The sequence below is a fragment of the Melozone crissalis genome, unplaced genomic scaffold (genome assembly GCF_028551555.1).
Source record: "Melozone crissalis strain CALT ecotype California unplaced genomic scaffold, PUWL_Pcris_2 ptg000026l_1, whole genome shotgun sequence".
Classification (NCBI taxonomy): domain Eukaryota; kingdom Metazoa; phylum Chordata; class Aves; order Passeriformes; family Passerellidae; genus Melozone; species Melozone crissalis.
Window position 1 is genome coordinate 3,745,334 of NW_026535804.1, and position 16,949 is coordinate 3,762,282.

General features: G+C 53.3%; 3 protein-coding genes and 5 non-coding genes across 9 annotated transcripts; 3 read left to right on the forward strand and 5 right to left on the reverse strand.

Annotated features, from left to right (window-relative positions):
* Nucleotides 1-1,154: 1,154 nt before the first annotated feature.
* On the forward strand, nucleotides 1,155-3,330 carry MRPL58 (mitochondrial ribosomal protein L58). Of its 2 annotated transcripts, XM_054278828.1 has the most exons (6): nucleotides 1,155-1,336; nucleotides 1,692-1,728; nucleotides 1,859-1,918; nucleotides 2,459-2,541; nucleotides 2,641-2,810; nucleotides 3,093-3,330. In XM_054278828.1, exons 1-6 carry the CDS (start codon nucleotides 1,172-1,174, stop codon nucleotides 3,175-3,177), a joined length of 600 nt encoding a protein of 199 aa, XP_054134803.1. In that variant the 5' UTR covers nucleotides 1,155-1,171; the 3' UTR covers nucleotides 3,178-3,330. The 2 variants fall into 2 exon arrangements, with proteins under 2 accessions (XP_054134803.1, XP_054134802.1); XM_054278827.1 differs by having other exon boundaries at nucleotides 2,459-2,810.
* Nucleotides 3,331-3,960: 630 nt separating this feature from the next.
* On the forward strand, nucleotides 3,961-4,033 carry TRNAR-UCU (transfer RNA arginine (anticodon UCU)). Its single transcript has one exon. It is a non-coding gene; the product is annotated as a tRNA-Arg (tRNA).
* Nucleotides 4,034-4,991: 958 nt separating this feature from the next.
* Nucleotides 4,992-5,064, reverse strand: TRNAR-CCU (transfer RNA arginine (anticodon CCU)). The gene has a single exon. It is a non-coding gene; the product is annotated as a tRNA-Arg (tRNA).
* An 859-nt stretch (nucleotides 5,065-5,923) lies between these two features.
* TRNAR-GCG (transfer RNA arginine (anticodon GCG)) lies at nucleotides 5,924-5,996 on the reverse strand. Its single transcript has one exon. It is a non-coding gene; the product is annotated as a tRNA-Arg (tRNA).
* A 1,525-nt stretch (nucleotides 5,997-7,521) lies between these two features.
* Nucleotides 7,522-7,594, reverse strand: TRNAR-CCU (transfer RNA arginine (anticodon CCU)). The gene has a single exon. It is a non-coding gene; the product is annotated as a tRNA-Arg (tRNA).
* A 236-nt stretch (nucleotides 7,595-7,830) lies between these two features.
* Nucleotides 7,831-7,903, reverse strand: TRNAR-UCG (transfer RNA arginine (anticodon UCG)). Its single transcript has one exon. It is a non-coding gene; the product is annotated as a tRNA-Arg (tRNA).
* A 1,196-nt stretch (nucleotides 7,904-9,099) lies between these two features.
* On the forward strand, nucleotides 9,100-13,413 carry LOC128938394 (5-hydroxytryptamine receptor 3A-like). Its single transcript, XM_054278575.1, has 8 exons — nucleotides 9,100-9,214; nucleotides 9,389-9,549; nucleotides 10,136-10,245; nucleotides 11,246-11,412; nucleotides 12,176-12,336; nucleotides 12,489-12,699; nucleotides 12,917-13,036; nucleotides 13,193-13,413. Exons 1-8 carry the CDS (start codon nucleotides 9,100-9,102, stop codon nucleotides 13,411-13,413), a joined length of 1,266 nt encoding a protein of 421 aa, XP_054134550.1.
* A 919-nt stretch (nucleotides 13,414-14,332) lies between these two features.
* ATP5PD (ATP synthase peripheral stalk subunit d) lies at nucleotides 14,333-16,908 on the reverse strand. The gene is made up of 6 exons (XM_054278844.1): nucleotides 16,853-16,908; nucleotides 16,275-16,404; nucleotides 15,649-15,745; nucleotides 15,082-15,153; nucleotides 14,724-14,786; nucleotides 14,333-14,606 (listed from the first exon to the last, which is right to left on the reverse strand). Exons 2-6 carry the CDS (start codon nucleotides 16,394-16,396, stop codon nucleotides 14,475-14,477), a joined length of 486 nt encoding a protein of 161 aa, XP_054134819.1. The 5' UTR covers nucleotides 16,397-16,404; nucleotides 16,853-16,908; the 3' UTR covers nucleotides 14,333-14,474.
* Between the last annotated feature and the right edge of the window lie 41 nt (nucleotides 16,909-16,949).

Sequence of the window (16,949 nt, forward strand, 5' to 3'; positions counted from 1 at the left end):
GGCCTGGCTTCACCTGTGTGACCTTCCAGCTCCTTTCCCAGCCCCTCTGAGGCACTGTCCTTGGAGGGTGCTCCTGCACAACCACCACCAGACACGTTTGACAACAGCTGGTAAATGAGTCATCCTGCCTTGAGTATTGTACCCATCCCTCTGGCTACAAATCACAAATATTTACCTGTTCCCTGTTAGAAATTAAGGTCACCAGATGGCACAGTTTGCCTCTGACAGCTCTGGGTTTTTTCCTTCAAGCATTTTGTTTCCAGCTGAGTTTGGACAAGGGCAGTGGAGCAGAACTCCGGGATTCTGAAGTTCAATTAAAGCGAAGTGAGGAGCCCTCTGTGGCGCTGAGCTGCTCAGCTGCAGCCAGGGCAGAGAACCATCCATGTCCAGGACTTGCTCCCTCCAGGGGACTGAGTTCCCTGACTTTAAATGCATTATCTGGATGGAACTCGGCTCAGATCAGTCACACAGTCTGCATCGGCTTCTGAACGCCCATTCTGGCTTCATCCACAGTTTTAAATACGAGATTGTCAGCTCCTGTCAAAACACCAGAGCAAATGACAGCCCATCCCTGCCTATGCATTTTCCTGCTGCCAGGAATAGCAATCCCTGCCCCTCTGGAACACAAATCCTTCTTGCCAAGCCAGCCTGGCAGCTCCAACAAGAGCAAAAGCTGAAGGATTTCCACAACTGCTTCACTCCCCTGCATGCTACATCCACCGCTGCTATGTCAGCATTCAAAGAAATAATTGTGTATATATACATGTGTGTGTTTGTATGTAACCCTTTAGCGCTCTTGAGAGGATAAGAATGTAAAAATTGAAGCACTCCAGGCGCAAAAATGACACAAAACATTAAAAAGCGGGATGTATTTTCATTTTCAGCGCTGGCCACCGCGCAGGTCTGGGGCGCACAGACCCTACAGGCACCCCTGACCTCCCTCACGGCCCCGCGGTGCCCTCAGGACATCCCCCATTAGTGCTGCAGACCCCTCCCTGCCCCACAGTCCCCCAGCACGGACACCACACGCTCAAGCTCCATCCCACAGCCCCAAAAGAGCCCCTTTAACCCCCTAAATCGCGCCCTCGCTCCCTCCGCCCCGCCCCGGAACGCGGCGCGCGGCCGCCGTTTCCGCGGGGACGCCGGGCGGGAGAGCACCGCGGCGGCCAACATGGCGGCGCACACGCTGCGGGGCCTGTGTCGGCCGCGGGCGGGGCTGGCGCTGCTGTGCGCCCGGTTCTCGCAGCGGCCCGCCGCCGGCACCGAGTACCGGAGCTCCCATAGCCTGGACAAGCTGTACCCTCCGCAGCAGGACGGAACCGCCGCCCGCACGACGGTCAGAGGGGTGGGGGGAAAGAGGAAGACGGCGAGGGACGGCGTCTGGGCGGGGTTTAGTTTTGATTGACAGCTGCCGGCGGGGTTTATTTCATCGGGCGGGCGGGGTCTTAGAAAGGGGCGGTGTCAATTTTGTGGGCGTGGTTAAATTGGGGGCGGGGCTTTTAGGGCTGCCTTGGCCGTGGTGGGAGCGTGGAGGAGCGGAGTGGGCGGGGCCGCTGGCGGTGGGCGGGGTCGCTGGCGGTGGGCGGGGCCGCCGGTGGTGGCCCCCGGGCCCGGTCAGCCGAGGGGCCGCAGGGACCCCGGATCCCCCAGACCCTCGGGCATCCCGACACGGCCCCCGTTGTCTCTTCCAGGAGGAGCCGCAGCCGCTCGCCCTCGACATCCCCATGGGTGAGGCCCCCTCGCCCCGCACACCCGTGCCGGGAGCCGGGCACCCCCCCGGGCACCGAGTCCGTGCCCCGAGCTCGGCCCCGTCCCGGCTCGGCCCCGTCCCGGCTCAGCCCCTGCCCCTCTCTTGCAGCTCGCCTGACCGTGTCCTACAGCCGGAGCAGCGGCCCCGGCGGGCAGAACGTGAATAAAGGTGAGGAACAGCTTCTCCCTTGGAAAAATCACCATTTTCGGTTGTTTTTCTGTACCATGTGGCAAAATATTGAACACAGCTTCTGAGTCTTCAGAGTGCTGGAGAGCAGAGATAACACATTAGATGCTCCTAGGAACACTTACAGGGATCATTCCTGCTACAGACACCACAAGGGACACCATCTCTATCCATAGATCAAATATAACAGAGCCAGCTGGATTCTGAAGGTTCACTCTGCAATAAATTCTCAGCTTAATTCAGATAGACTTAAAATACTGCTTGTTCTGCCATTAAAAATGAGGTAGGCAGGGGCTGGCAATAAATTCTGTGGTGTCTAGAAAGGCAAATACCACGACAGGTACAAGTTTGTTTTGTAGAGTGATGTGTGAAAACACAGCAAGAAAAGAATTGTGACCTTTCAGGAAATTCATCATGGAATCATCCCATGTTGAAAGCCAGCAGAGATCAGGCTGAATTACCTCATAGATCTGAGGAAGTCAGGCTGTGACACGGAAACAAAGACCCTGTTTTTCCTCCCAGTGAATTCCAAGGCAGAGGTTCGGTTCCACCTGGCATCAGCTGACTGGATTCCCGAAGCTGTGAGACAAAAAATGGCTCTGATGGTACCAACCCTCCCCTTCCATGGTTTCACTGTCTCAGTGTCAGAGCGTGGCAGAACCAGCGAGGTTTCAGTGCTCACGTTGTGTTTTCCCATCCCTCAGCACAGGAATAAGATAAACCGGGCTGGTGAGCTGATTGTGACCTCGGAGGAGAGCCGCTACCAGATGAGGAATCTGGCGATTTGTCTGGAGAAAATCCGGGCTATGGTCACGGAGGCCATCGAGAAACCCAGGGTGGTGTCTAAGGAGACAGCACAGAAACTCATAGAGAGGTATCTTCATTAAAATGCTCTTTATTTGGGTTCAGGCTATCATGTTGCACAATTTGGTTTGTAGCATTTTTAAACAATTTTAAAGGTCATACTCCTTTAAGTCTCCTTTTTTAAGGAGTATCACTGATCCATTAGATTTTAACTGCTTAGATTTTAACAGTCCCAGAACAGGGACTGGTTTTTTTTTTCTATCTGAGGATGTTTGTTGGCTCATCAGATCTCAAAAGCTGAATATTTAAATGCTTTCTTTGTACACTGAGGGATTTTTTGGTTTTGTTTTAGGGTGGAAAAAATGAACCGTGAACGGCTACGACAGAAAAAAATACACTCAACTATAAAACAGAGCAGGAAGGCAGATTTTGACTGAGAACAGCAGAGATCCAAGCCCTTGGCATTCCATCTTCCTAAAGAAGTGGTGTTGGCAGCTGTTAATGATGCTAAACTCATGAGCTGGATTGAATAAAAATAGCCTGAAAGTGTAAATAAATATATTTAACATCTTCTTTTGTAGCCAGTGATACACTGTGATGGCTTGTTAATAATTTTTCAGAATAACTATTGTTCACATTTGAGAGGACCTAAAACTTCTGATTTTTGTCAGCCACTCCTGTTTCTAAACGTTCTTTGTGTTCTTCAAGCAGCCTTTGCTCCATCAGAGCACCCTCTTCTGCTGAGCACAAAGCTACTCTAGATTTTTGGGGAAAGAAAGGGAAGAGTAAAAGCAGTCTCAACAACACATCTACGTAGAAAGTAGAATCTTAAAGCATTAAGTTTGGAAAAGACTTCAAGGATCATCAAGTACATTCCTTAGAGTATCCCTTGTTTCTTTCCTTCTATTTCCTTCCTTTCATCTTTATTCCTTTTGTTGATTTTTATCTAACCAAAGTACATCATTTAGTTAAGCTAAAGCCACATCAGGAATTTGGCAGAAATCTCAGCAGTAGGAGCCAGAACCCACCCTGTGAGTGCAGGAAGCTTCTGGCCTTTGAGGTGGGACACCAAAATCCTTTGGATGAATCCTCCAGGTGCCTTAGTGGACCCTGTTTAAGGAGAATGAAGGTCTGGGGTGTGATGTGTTTGCCACTGCCAGGTGTGATTACTGTGAGGCTCAAAGAAATCAAAATTATCCCTTTTTTTAATGTTTTGCTGGGCCCCAGTGGCCTAATGGATAAGGCACTGGCCTTCTAAGTCAGGGATTGTGGGTTCGAGTCCCACCTGGGGTGGGGAGAGGTGAATCTGTTTTAGGAAAACCCCAAATAAGAGAGGGAAGTCGTCCCTAACGTTAATTTGGGGCACACGGAGGTATCACAGCTCTGCCCCCCAACAGAATATTTCCATCTGCAAACAGCATTCAAAGCCCAGATCCTCCCCAAAATGGAATGGTGGGGGAATGAGGGAGCACTCCCAATGCTTCCTGACACGCCAGAAAGGCCTGCCCTGGCCTCTGCACCCGTGCTCAGCACCACGAGCATTTCACACTTCACCTCATCTCACCCATTTTCCCCCACCGCAAGCTTTTCTGCAAGGGATCACTGAATCATTCAAGCTGGAAAGAACCTCTAATATTTATCAAGTCCAACCCAGTACTGCCAGTTTCACCATCAAACCATGTCCCCAGATACCACATCCACACCCGGTTTGAACGCTTCCAGGGATGGTGAATCCCCTTCTTCCCTGAGCGTGGGAGGGGTCCCTGCCAGCGTCCCTCTCACAGGTGCAGGTATCTGAAGCTCCGTGCTGTGCCCTCCCTTTACAAACACGGGGATGTCGCTGACTCCGATGTTTTTGTGACATTGAACGTCCTCGCACCATCTCCATCCAGGACAGCACCAGCCTCAGCCCAGCCTCCCCATGCCCCGGAGACCTTGCAGCCACGATCACCCGCTGCTTGGCGCTCTTTTCCCACCGTTTTGAAGAAGTTCAAGCAAAGGCTCAAAGCCCTGGACGAGCAGGTGGCACCGGGGCGAGGAGGAGCCGGGAATTTCAGGAATTAAAAGCAGAGTGCGAGGTTGGGGCTGGTTTAACCCCATGAAAAATGTCTGGGTGACGCCAAGAGGGGCGAGACGGAGAGCAGCGAACCGCTCCGGGCTGCGGGGAGAGCGCATCGCGTTTCCCCCGCGGAGAACGGAGGGATGCGGAGTTCCCGCGGGACAGCCCCGGCCCCGCCGCAGCGAAAAGAGTCACCCCAGATGGGACTCGAACCCACAATCCCTGGCTTAGGAGGCCAGTGCCTTATCCATTAGGCCACTGGGGCTGCGCAGAAGCATTCTCTGGGTGCCGTCACTTAACTCTCTGCTGGCCAGGCGGTCGTGTGGCTGCCGTGGGTGGGGACGGGGGGTTCCGTTCGGGATTTCCGGGATCACTCCGGTCCGAACAGTCCCCACAGCGAGGCCCCGCTCCCCGCCCCTCCATCTCCCGCAGCTCCCGGCGCGGCTCAGGAACGCCACCGCGAGGCGGGGACGGGGCGGGATGAGATCCCCGCGCAGCGCCCTCGGCTCCCGGGAGCTGGCCGGGCGGGCTTGGGGCGCGGTGAAGCCCCGAAGCCGCCCCGGACCCCGCTGAGGCGGCGCGGCAAGCTGAGAATGAGGCAGCTGCTGTGGCCGAGCGGACACAACGGTGGTTCCGTACGACAGATTTCCCTTAAAACATAGATCGCGGGTTCGAGTCCCGGTTGAGTTAATAGAGATTTAAACGCTTACTACTCCGGTTGGCTCCCCGCGCTCACAGGGGTGGGCAGTGGGTTGATACTTCCCACCGTAACATAGCAAAGTAATGAATCTCTCCCGAGCCCACTATTAACTCTCCTAGCAGTAAGATAACACCTAGCCTCCTTCGTCTCAGCCCTTCCATTTTCGCAAGAACCGACCGTAGGTGGGCTCAAACCCATCCGCCGCCTCTTCCAAGCCCCGGTTCATCTTCCCCCGAAGGGGTATAAATTCCCCCTCATTGGCAGGATTTCCGGAGAATATCTCACCTCAAAACAGCTTAATTTGGTCTTTCTACAGGCACATTTTGTGGCCCTTTAGCGAGCTAAATTCCCACGCCGGCGAGCCGCGCAAAAACCCGCGCCGTAAAATTGAAATATGTGTCGCGTACAACCCGTAGCTTTAAAACAAGCGCGGAGGGACTCGAACCCTCAGCCATCTGATCCGCAGTCAGACGCCTTGTCCACTAGGCCACGTGGTCACCCACAGAAGGGGCTTCTACCCGTGTCACGCGCTGGGGGCTCCCCGGGTACCCCCGACACCCCCTGGGCATCCCCCACATTCACCCAGGGCATCCCCCACTCTCCATCGCTCCTGAAAGCGCGCCTGGCTCTCCCGACCCACCCCTGGTGATGGAGGCGTCCTCTCCTCTGCGACCCCGTGTGCCAACAGGTCACTGTCACTGTAGATGTGACGGTCACAGTGACAGTGCCAGCAGTGACAAGCACCACTAGAGCACAACGCTGTAACAATACTGGAAAAAACACCACGGGCCTCATTAACCCCCTGTTGTTCTCCTCCTGCTGCAGCCACTCTCCCCAAAACCTGTTTCTTATCTAATCCCGAAAAAGTTTCCCGAAGCCCACCCCAGGAAGGTATTTTAATTGGTGATCAGTGCACAGGGCTTGAGTAGGTTCGTTGCTTTCCAGGCAGCAGAGCCTCCCACATCTAAGAGAGAAAAACAACTTAAAAAGAAACTTCACTTTGTGTTTTACTGGTGTGGCATCACCCTGACCACAGCTGCCTTTAATATGCATTAACTCCACAGTAAAAGACCCTCCAGGCAGATTTTTAATGGCACGAATCTGAGAGGGCATTATCCCAAAGGCATTATTACCAAAGGGGAGGACTTTGGTCCCGGGGCAGCACAGCCGAGCGCTGTGACCCCCCTGCCCAGCCCCTCATGCAGACGTGGTTTCTGGTGGAGTAAAGATTCCCGACATCCCAGCTTGTCCTGCTCCGGGAAGAGGCTCCCCACACAAGGTGGACATGAACCAGCATCAATGGGATTTTTGTTGGGGCTCGGGTGCAGCTGATTATACAGGAAGGAGAGAAAAATGTAGCTGAAATTCCCTAAAAACAAGGGAAAATGCATCTGAAAGTCAAGAAAAACCCAGCTCTGCCCAGACGTAATTAAACGACTGCAACTGCTCTGCTTTGGTGCCTTCTGGGACACCTTGAAGGATATCCATGACCTGGCCAGTGCCATCCTTTCGCTAATCCCTCCAAAAATCAGCCTTTCATTAACACCTCTCCTCTCACCCTCGGGTCCTGGTTTTTATCCCCTTGATCACAGCCTCACCTGAGCTCTGGGACCACACAACTTATCGCACAAAGCATCCATTTTTGCACCCAAGCCCGGGGCAGTTTGTAGCAGCTCCTCGTTGTTTCCCTTTTCTGTGAAATCTAAACAGGGGCCACTGGCCGGGAGCAGACAGTCACAGCATCCCTTCAACAGCGGCTCCTGGCCCATGGAGAGAGCCCGGAGCTGCCACGGGGACTTCGCTGTCCCAAAACACGTCATGGACCACCCCGACCTCGCTCTTTGGTCTTTCCCCACATCAGGCTCCGTGTCCAGGGCCGCGCTCGGGCAGGGCGTTGGGGAATATCTTCCCACCAAGCAGTAATAGCCAGCGGCCGGAGTGGGAGGAGGAGGAGGAGACGCGGCGGCGCTGAAACGGGGAGAAAGAGCAAGGAAACGGGGCTAGCAGGGGCAAAAGAGAGCTCACCCCAGGTGGGACTCGAACACACAATCCCTGGCTTAGGAGGCCAGTGCCTTATCCATTAGGCCACTGGGGCTGCGCAGAGCGCGCGCCCCGGCCCGCGGGAACGGCCCCGACCCCGCGCTGAGGGGGCGGCGCGGGGACCCTCAGGCCGGGCCGGGGGCACCGCGGGGCTGGGCCGGGGCCGCTCCGGCAGCGCCGCACCCAGCCCGGGCTCGCGTGTTCCCTCCGCCCCCCGAGGGGCAGAGATGCGAGCGGAGAAACGGGAAAAAGATGATTTAAAAGAGAACGGCGGAAGGGGGGAAAAAAGGCCGACCACGAAGGGACTCGAACCCTCAATCTTCTGATCCGAAGTCAGACGCCTTATCCATTAGGCCACGCGGTCGCTGCGCTAAAACGCCCCCAGTGATGCTGCCAAGCCCCGGCATCGCCCCCGCGCCCCTCCCGGGCACCCCCGGAGCCCCGGGCAGAGACCGTGGGGGACACGGCACCGGGGAAATACACACCGGGGACACACCGGGGGGGACACGGCACCGGGGAAATACACACCGGGGACACCGCGGGGGACACGGTACCGGGGAAATACACACCGGGGAAATACACACCGGGGGGGACACGGCACCGGGGAAATACACACCGGGGACACCGCGGGGGACACGGCATCGGGAACACACGGGGGCCGCGGGGGACAGGGGACCGGGGACCGGGGAAATACACACCGGGGCCGGGGGGGACACGGCCATGCGGGGGGGACAGGGAACATGGCAATGGGACATGGGAGGCCGTGGGGGACAGGGAACATGGCAATGGGACACCGCTGGGGAGGGACCATCCGCTGCCATGGGGAATTCTGCTGCCAGAGGGGGAATCAAGTGTGGGACTTGCTGACTGCAACTGCTGCCCTGGAGCCATTCACAGGATCACAGAATCATGGAATATCCTGGGTTGGAAGAGACCCACAAGGATCACTGGGATGACAGCAAAAAAAAAAAAAAAAAAAAAAAAAAAAAAAAAGACAGAGATGGAGAAGAGGGCAGCAGAGGAACACACACAGAAACATAAAAAAACCCCAGAAGTCTCTGAGCCCTTCATCTGAACTGCGAGGACTCAGAAAAGAACACAAGGAGCATGGGAGATCAGCAAGGAGGCAGAAGCAGAAAATCCATGGGTGCATGGAGGGCTCAGTGGGAAATGACAGAGTGTGGTCTACTGGAAAGCAGGACAAGGCTCCAAGGAGAGCAGCCTCCCCCACAGCCCTCAGTCACACAACCACTGATCCCCGATCCTTTTCACTGGGGTTGCAGCAAACCCTCAGCCCTGTAAAGGAGACTAAATTTGCTACTGAGTAGCTCTGCCTCTTTGCCTTTTCTTTATGGGGATGGGCCCTTTCTTTTCCTCTCCCTCAAATTGTTGGATTCTTTTTTTTAATGACCTTATTTTCCCTTGACCACAACTAAAGGCTACTCCCAAGAGTCAGCTGAGTGCATCAAACCATTAGCAAATTCTTCCCCCAACAGATAAAATGTGTTTACAAAAATCCATCCCTCATTAATAAATATCAAATCAACTTCCACATAACCAATGACGTGTCCTGGACCAGCTCAAAAGACTCACGGCACCACTCTCCTCCTAATTTGGAAGCAGGAGAGGATGCAGGGAGTTTTTGTAGCCATCCTCACCTTTTCTCTTGGGACAGGTAAGTGCAAGGGGGATTGAAAACCTTCAAGGAGTTCTGTTCTCATCTGTGTGAGAAGGGATTTTTGTGTGTTAATGACGCTTTTCACATCCACAGCTCCACACCCTTTCTTTTTTGAAGCATCCTCGCAGGTTGCCTGATGTTTTTGTGTTTCAAGTGGGATTTTCTTTCCAGCAGGGGCTGCCCCAAAGTACCTCTGCACCTACTATGACATTGTTGACTACCTGAACATCTCCTCTCATGACAAGCTGCACACGTACATCCTGCCCAAGATAAACCCGAAGGAGCCTGTGGAAGTGAAGGTGGATTTCTTTCTGGTGTCAATTCTCTCTGTGGTAAGGACCCAAAATGAGTTTTTACAACAGGAAACTGGGCTATTACTAGGCCAGGGTTTGAGTCTTCTGACAGCAAGTCCACAGGGGTGAGAATCAGCCCCCTCCACTTCAGCTTTCTGCTGTTGGAAAGCACTTTTGGAAGATTTGGAGCATTTTCTCTCACTCCTTCCAGAAGTCACATCCAGACAAGCAGCCTGCTTAGCAGGAGGCTCCAAACACCCTGCAGTGCCTGAACTGGGCAGTGCATTTGCAGGACACTGCTATGGAAATGTTAACAATAATCTATTATTTTCCCTAACCATTGCACTTTGTGCTCCCACTCTTCAGCCGTAGGACCAAGAGCCATGAGCTCTCTTCCCAAGCCCCATTACTGCAGTCTGTGCTCAGGGAAGAGCTTCTGCATTGGATACATCTAAGAAAATCAGCTAAACATCTTTGTTTCTCCAGGTGGAAAAGCTGCAGACAGTCAGTTTTTACTTCGTCCTGAACCTGGTAGGTCCCTCAAGAACATTTCTCTCCTGCTGTTCAACACAAAGTCTGGTGCCCAGCCCAGAGCTCATCTCTCTCCTGCAACTTCTTCCCTCAGGAATGGCAGAACCCTTTTGCAACCTGGGACCCCTGGGATTTCTGTAACATCTCTGAAATTGTTCTGCCCATGGATACGTATTGGTCGCCCCCCATCTTCATCTTGGAGCGGTACGTCCCCCTCTCATTTTTATCCACTGGCTTCACAGAAATACAGAGGATGCAAACTGTTGGTTGTATTATAGGAAGTGGGATAAATTCAGATGGCTAAAAGTTGTTCCCTTGAGCTCTCTGTAACTGAGAGCCTCCTAATTTAGATTAATGGTGACCACAGTTTATACAAAGCACTTAGTGGCTCTGTAATACTGTAACAGCTCTTGAAATTTCCCATCTGGGCTGCAGCTAAAACCGAGGGAGCAGCAGAAACCAGCACTGCTGTGGAATAAAGTGACCTTTATAGTGTGTGGAGAGATACAGAGCAGAGCACTGAGGGTCTGACAGAGGGATGGGCGCCTCCACCAGCTCTCCAGAGGGAGAGAGGAGTGGGAGGCAGGGCTAGGAATGGGCCCCTGCCCTGGTGAGGGCACGAAGCAGATGACAGAGAGGCAGGAGATGCTCAGGAGGTGCAGAGCTGTTGGAGAATTTTGCTCAGAAATGGCTTAAAAGGCAGCTGTGAGGAGCAAATTCTCACAGCCTGTTTCTGTAAACAGCTAAATTCTCAAGCCTGTCTTCAATAACATGGAGGCCTTGAGAACTTTCATAACAGGGTGAGAAAATAAATCTTGGATTCAATAACAAACCACAGGTATTGAAAACAAAAGGAGGGGTTAATGTGTAATCTGTGACCTATGATGAGCTCGGATTTTGCAATATGCATGAGCTTAATTAACACCACTACAAAAGTGTGTAACTGAGATCAATAAATTGGAGTTCGATGCTGATCAACAAGGATGGGTCGTCTCCCTTCACTTCAACACAGAGCTACAGTAGACCTTGATCCCAAAGGGCTCAGGAACCCTTCTCCCAGACCTGATTTCCTCTCTTCCTGCTGCATCCCACGGCTGGGTGATGGCTCAGAGCCCCCCAACAGGGTGTCCACATCCTGGATTTATGGGGCTGAGGCACAGGCAGCATCTCAGGCTCAGTTACTCTCCCTGTCTGTCCCCTACAGAGTGAACGGGCAGGACCCAGAGCTGAATTACGTGGTGCTCATGCACAACGGCACCTTCAACTCCACCCGGCCCTACCAGGCCACCCTCACGTGCAGCTTGGTGATCTTCAAGTTCCCCTTCGACACCCAGATGTGCAACCTGAGCATAGCTTCATTCCTCTACCCAGGTACAGCTGTAGGCTGAGCTTGACCACCTCTGGGCTGCATTTGTTGGAGGACTGGGTGAAATGGGCCCTGGTAACTCCTGGGCTCCTGAGCAGCCCCTCATGCTCAGAGCGGGGTTGAGCTCATTTGAGACCACGGAAAATGAGTTAAAATGCTGCCATTCTGTCCTGGCACATTTCCCAGCAACATCTCTGGAACAATCCAGATGTTCTGTGGCAAGCCCCTCCCAGGACTGGTTTCTACAAACCAAGAGACCCGAGACCAGGAGGCTTCCTGCAAAACTGCTACTTGTTCACATAGAATTTTGCAGGACTGATCTTTAAACACACCTGAAAGCCACAGAAATGGGAGGAAATTAATAATAGAATTCTAAGGTTGGAAAAGATTTCCAAGGGAATCAAATGCAACCATTAAAAGGACAGTTTCAGGGATTCAAACTGCAGTTAGAGTTCATCCCTAGAGGGAGGCTGAAATATAAGCAGAGGTGCCACAAAATCTCCCCAGTCCCATCCACAAAGGACAACTGCCCTAATTCAACAGATGTTTCCCCTCTGATCCACATTTCCAGAGGTCCAGTGAAGCCTCTTCACAGAGACCTTTTTAATTTCTCCCTCATGGGCTGAGAAACCCGAGCAGTGCGTGAAACCTTCCCCCTTCCTGTCTGCATACACCCTCAGCTGGGTGGGAAAGGGAGAGGAATAACTGACCTCTAATAAATTCCTGAATTCTTCCACTTCCCTCCCCCTGTGCCTCCTGCCCAAGCAGTAACAGACTTTGTCATGAAGACGAGACAGACACCAGCTGAGATCATAAGAGACAGCAAGAGCTTAATCCTAACTGATGGAGAATGGAAGTTCACCAACGTGAGCATCATGGAATTCACGGAAATGATGGATGACAAAGGATTTTCTGTGGTCACCTATGTGGTATGGCAGCACTTCCATATTATATTGCACTGATTTGGCATGAAAAAAAAACCCAGTATAAAACAGGACAATTTTTTACATTAGGGGACCAGCATTTGTCAACACATTGAGTCATCTCCTGCTCATCAAATTTTGCTCATCCTCCTCAACAGATTTCCATGGATAGACAACCCACTCTCTACATTCTGAACTTGATCCTCCCAACGTGTGCCCTGTACTTGCTGGACATGGCTGTGCTGTTTGGTCCCAGCTCTCTCGAGGAGAAAATCAACTTCCAGATTGCCATCATCCTCGGCAGCTCCATGCTGGCTGTGATTCTCAACAACAGCCTCCCAACTTCCTCCAACAAACCACCTATCATAGGTACCCACCTTTATCAAATAAACCCCGATTTTCACCCAGGTACCAGCCCTAAGGAGGGTTTTGGGTGTTGATAGACACGTTCATGAACACTGAAGTCATGAACAGCTAAGCTTGTTTAGCCTGCTGGAGTTAGGCATTCCCTGTTCCCCACCAGGCAATGGAATGTAAGAAAATGCCAATTCCCCAGAGCTTTCTCTGTTTTCCTGTTGCTCTGCAGTGGTGTTTTTCCTGGGCACATTCCTGCTCATGATCATGGCTGTGTTGGACTCCTTCTTCCTGTTGTACCAGCAGCGCAAATCCGGGCGCTTGGACAAGGTCCTCAGGAGCTTCCAGCAAGGTAAAACAGCCCAGAACACCTCCAACAGAGGAGGTTTGGGGCATTCTCCTGCATGTTGGGTGGAGCCAGGGTGGGTTTCCTCAGGGACAAACTGTGCCCCGGGCAGGGTGAGCCATGGTGGCCCCACAGGGCTGACCCTGCCCCTCGCTCCTGCAGACCCCCACGAGCTGCCCAAGGCACCCCCAGACAATCTGGCCAAGGGGGGTCCCCAGCTGCTGCACCCTCCCAGGAAGGCCCAAGGGCAGCCCACCAAGCGCCTCTGGCAGCTGCAGGAGCTGGATCAGTTTCTTCCAGTTCTGGAGAAGGTGCTTCTCTTCAGCCACCTCTTCCTGTCCCTGTTCTTTTTTGCTGTGATTTTTATAAAATGGAGCAGCTGAAGATCAGCTCTGCCCAGTGCCAGCTCAGTTGTTCTCTACTGTGTTGCTTCTGACTCCCTGCTGTCTTTTGTTCCTGGTCATTTCATAGAGCTGCAGTTCAGTTGCCTGAATAAAATAAAATTAAATTAAAATCCAAAGCCACAGGACCCAAGATCTGCATGTGTAGTGCTTTGTACTCTGGTTCAGTAGAACTGCAGATGTTCTTGAAGTATTCTGTGAGCTACTAAGGTATTTGAATAAAATAGTTGTAAAATCTGGGGATAACACCTTCATTCTACCTATCTGTAATTCTGACCTCCAACATGACCAAAAAGAAAAGGAGCCGATTGCCTTCTCTTAGATGAGAGAAGGCAATCAGTCATCTTGATTAAACACCTTCCATCTTGAGGGGAGGTGCCTAAGAATTCCACCTCACATTATTAAATAAAACAGTGCAAGTCTTTACTATTGTTTCTGTGAGTTCCAGTGAGATCAGCACCATGCAGAAATCCAGGGCAAAGAGAAAAGGAGCACCATGATTGTTTTTAAAAAAAACTAAAAAAGTAATTTTTTTATGTGCATCTCAACACACCAATACTTCTTCACCTCCTTTTGGAATTGGCTTTTCCTAAACAATCACAATTAGCTCAGAAAACAGGCCCAGAGCTGTGGCTGTAGAAGCCCTGAGACACTCCAGACACACAGAAATCACTGCCAAACACACTCCAGCATCTCAAAGGGCTACACACATTCAACTTCTGAGCAAGTGTCTGCCTGCAAGGGCAGGAGAACTCCATCCCCTGCCCCTCGTGGAAACAGAGAGGGACTGGAGGTTCATTTGCATTTCACAGGGTTCAGTTTGATCAGCAGGACAGGGAGCTTGGTCCTGCTACCAAAACAAGCTCATGGGTAGAAAACACAAAATCCAAAAAAAGTGGAATGTTTGCAAGTTACTGTATTGCTCCACGTCTGTATTACTCAGAATTTATGTCTAAGATCTAAGCCACAGACAGAGAAAGCTCTTTATTTATAAGATCATGGAGTCTGACAGTCATTAAACTGCTCCCTGAACTGCTCCCAGTTTACAGATCAGCAATTGGCTTGTGGGGCCAGTATGGATATTTCTGCTTGTTCAGTTTGGTTTCAGGGAAGGCTTCACTCAAGTCTTCAAAGGTCATCTGTTCAAAGGGAATCATGTTCTGGAGCTTCTGGAGCTGTGGAAGCAGGGACAGACAATAATCACAAGTCAGAGGTCAGCAGGAAGGAGCAAGGCACAGCCAGGAGAGCAGGCTGTGCTCCAGACCATGCTCCCCAAGCAGGGGCAGCCTCACCTCCTGCTCGTACTGCGCGATGCGCGCCTTGGAAGCCTCAATGTACTCAGCAGTGCTCTTGGCCTGGGGAGAGCAGAGAATGTGGGCACAGTGGTTATGACAAACACACTGCCCCAGAGTGACCCTGCACATACCCCCAGGCTTTCAGCTGGCATTAAAATCCATCACTGTTACACTGGGAAACTGATGCAACCTCCAGCAGACCCCAACCAGCCAAAGCCTGCGCTGGGCAGGGATCCCCTTGCTCAGAAAGCCAGGCAAGTGTGTGCAGGGGCACATCCACAACATCCCCTCCCTCTCACCCCCTCCCACCCCCACAGAAGGCAGGGACAGCCCCAGCAGGGAGTGGTTCACTTACAGCTTCCTTCTCCTGGGCATCAATCTTGGCAGTTTGTGTATCCACTGGCTCTGGAACCTTCAGTGCACTGAACTGTAAATTGAAAGACATATTTTTAATATTTTTAAGGTTTGTTTGACTGAAACAATCCTTCACATCGAGGTCACCTTCCCTAGCAGCAGGGCAGCATTCCCTCCTGTCTTCCTAGGATTTGCTCACAACCATGTACATTAATGAGCCAAAAGTGATCAGTGCAGCTGTCCCCTGTCCCTCCCAAGCAGCACTTGCTCACCCAGGAGCTTCCAGACATCTCCTCTGTCCTGCCCACCACCCCCAGGACACACACACCACCCGTTCCCCACAGCGCTGGAAGGCAGCTGGAAGGTCCCACACCACAGAGTGACCCTATGACAGAGTTACTGCCCCACACAAAGCTCCCAGCCCCATCTGAGCTCAGCGGGTGCCTCCAGTCCTGGGAGGCAAATTTCCATACTGACACAACCAAGCTCCTCTGCTGATCCCAGTGTTTTCCTCTCAGTGCCCCAATTAAACTCCAAAAAGCAACACCCAGCTGGCAAGGAGACTGACCTTCTTCTGGAACTCATCCACCATTCCAGCCTTGGCAACATGAGCTTTGTAGAAAGCCCAGTCGATGGCCGGGGGCTTCTCTGGCAGCGCAGCCAACCTGAAAGGACGGAGCACAGCAGACATGAGCAGCAGCCTGAGTAGCCTGCTGTGCTCAGTTTAGCTGCTCTCCAGTTTGAAACAAGCCATTTCTGCAAATCCCTGTGCCCCTGGAACAGCCAGGCAGAGCTCAGCCTGCAGCTGAGCTTCACTCAGCCCCTCTGGGTGCAGCCCTTAAGGCAGGACGAGGCTGTTCCACAGCACTGAGCCATAGGCAACCAGCAGGACTCCCTGCAGCAGCCAGCACTTGCATCAGGCAGAGGATGCTAAAGGATTTGAGAACAAAGATGAATTTGTAGAGCATTTGACAGTGACAAAGCTCGTGCCAAAGCAAGGTGCGCTCACAGAGCTGCAGCTAGGGGTTTACTCTGGGGAAGATTAACTAAAGGTGATTTGCCAAAAAAAGCCACCAGCTGCCTCAAGGTGACCCGCTTTAATACCTGCGAGGCCACTCCTGCGGGACCGAAGAGGGACGGACGGACAGACAGACAGACAGCGGCACTCGCAGCGGGCTGGGAGCGGGCACTCACCGGGCCGTCAGCGCATCGTTGCGGGTCTTCAGCGCGTTGAACATGGCTCGCTGGTTCGGCGGCACCCGCTCGGCGAACGCCGCCCAGTCCACGGCCTTGAGGGCAGCCCTGCGTCCCGCCATGGCTCCGCCTGGCCCGGACACACCGGTGGGTCACGGCGGGCGGGACCGCGGGGCGCGGCTGGGGAGCGCGGCTCGGGCCGGGAACGCGGCATGAGGGGCGGGATGGGGCGGGACACGGGGACACGGAACGGGGACACTGGGGATCGGGCACGGAGGGAAGGCGGGCACGGGGGATCGGGGCACGGGGGATCGGCACACGGAGGGAAGGCAGGCACGGGGGATCGGGGCACGGGGATCGGGGCACGGAAAGAGTGCGGGCACTGGGGATCGGGGCACGGGGATCCGGACACAGGGGTCGCTCCTGAGCCCCGCCACGACCTCACGCTGGCCCCCGTCCGCTCCCACCGGCCTCCCAACACCGAGCACGTCCCCAGCCTGTCCTGTCCCCCACCCTTGGGACTCCAGATCCCCCGCCCGGCTCCCCTTTCCCGCTCCCGCGCCCGGCCCCGCTCTCACCTTCACTGACCGACACCGCCGTCCCCGCCGCGGGAAGTACCGCCCCCTCGGCTCCCGCCGCCCAATCAGAACGCGAACTCACCGGAAGTCATCATCC

Coding starts and splice junctions, on each gene's coding strand:
- MRPL58 (XM_054278827.1), top strand. CDS start 1,172: ATGGCGGCGCACACGCTGCGGGGCCTGTGTCGGCCGCGGGCGGGGCTG. Junction 1,919..2,458: donor CGGGCAGAACGTGAATAAAG/GTGAGGAACAGC, acceptor TTTTCCTCCCAG/TGAATTCCAAGGCAGAGGTT. Junction 2,811..3,092: donor GCACAGAAACTCATAGAGAG/GTATCTTCATTA, acceptor GTTTTGTTTTAG/GGTGGAAAAAATGAACCGTG.
- LOC128938394 (XM_054278575.1), top strand. CDS start 9,100: ATGACGTGTCCTGGACCAGCTCAAAAGACTCACGGCACCACTCTCCTC. Junction 9,550..10,135: donor TGGTGTCAATTCTCTCTGTG/GTAAGGACCCAA, acceptor TTCTTCCCTCAG/GAATGGCAGAACCCTTTTGC. Junction 11,413..12,175: donor AGCTTCATTCCTCTACCCAG/GTACAGCTGTAG, acceptor CTGCCCAAGCAG/TAACAGACTTTGTCATGAAG.
- ATP5PD (XM_054278844.1), bottom strand. CDS start 16,396: ATGGCGGGACGCAGGGCTGCCCTCAAGGCCGTGGACTGGGCGGCGTTC. Junction 15,746..16,274: donor AACGATGCGCTGACGGCCCG/GTGAGTGCCCGC, acceptor CCGTCCTTTCAG/GTTGGCTGCGCTGCCAGAGA. Junction 14,607..14,723: donor TCGCGCAGTACGAGCAGGAG/GTGAGGCTGCCC, acceptor CTGCTTCCACAG/CTCCAGAAGCTCCAGAACAT.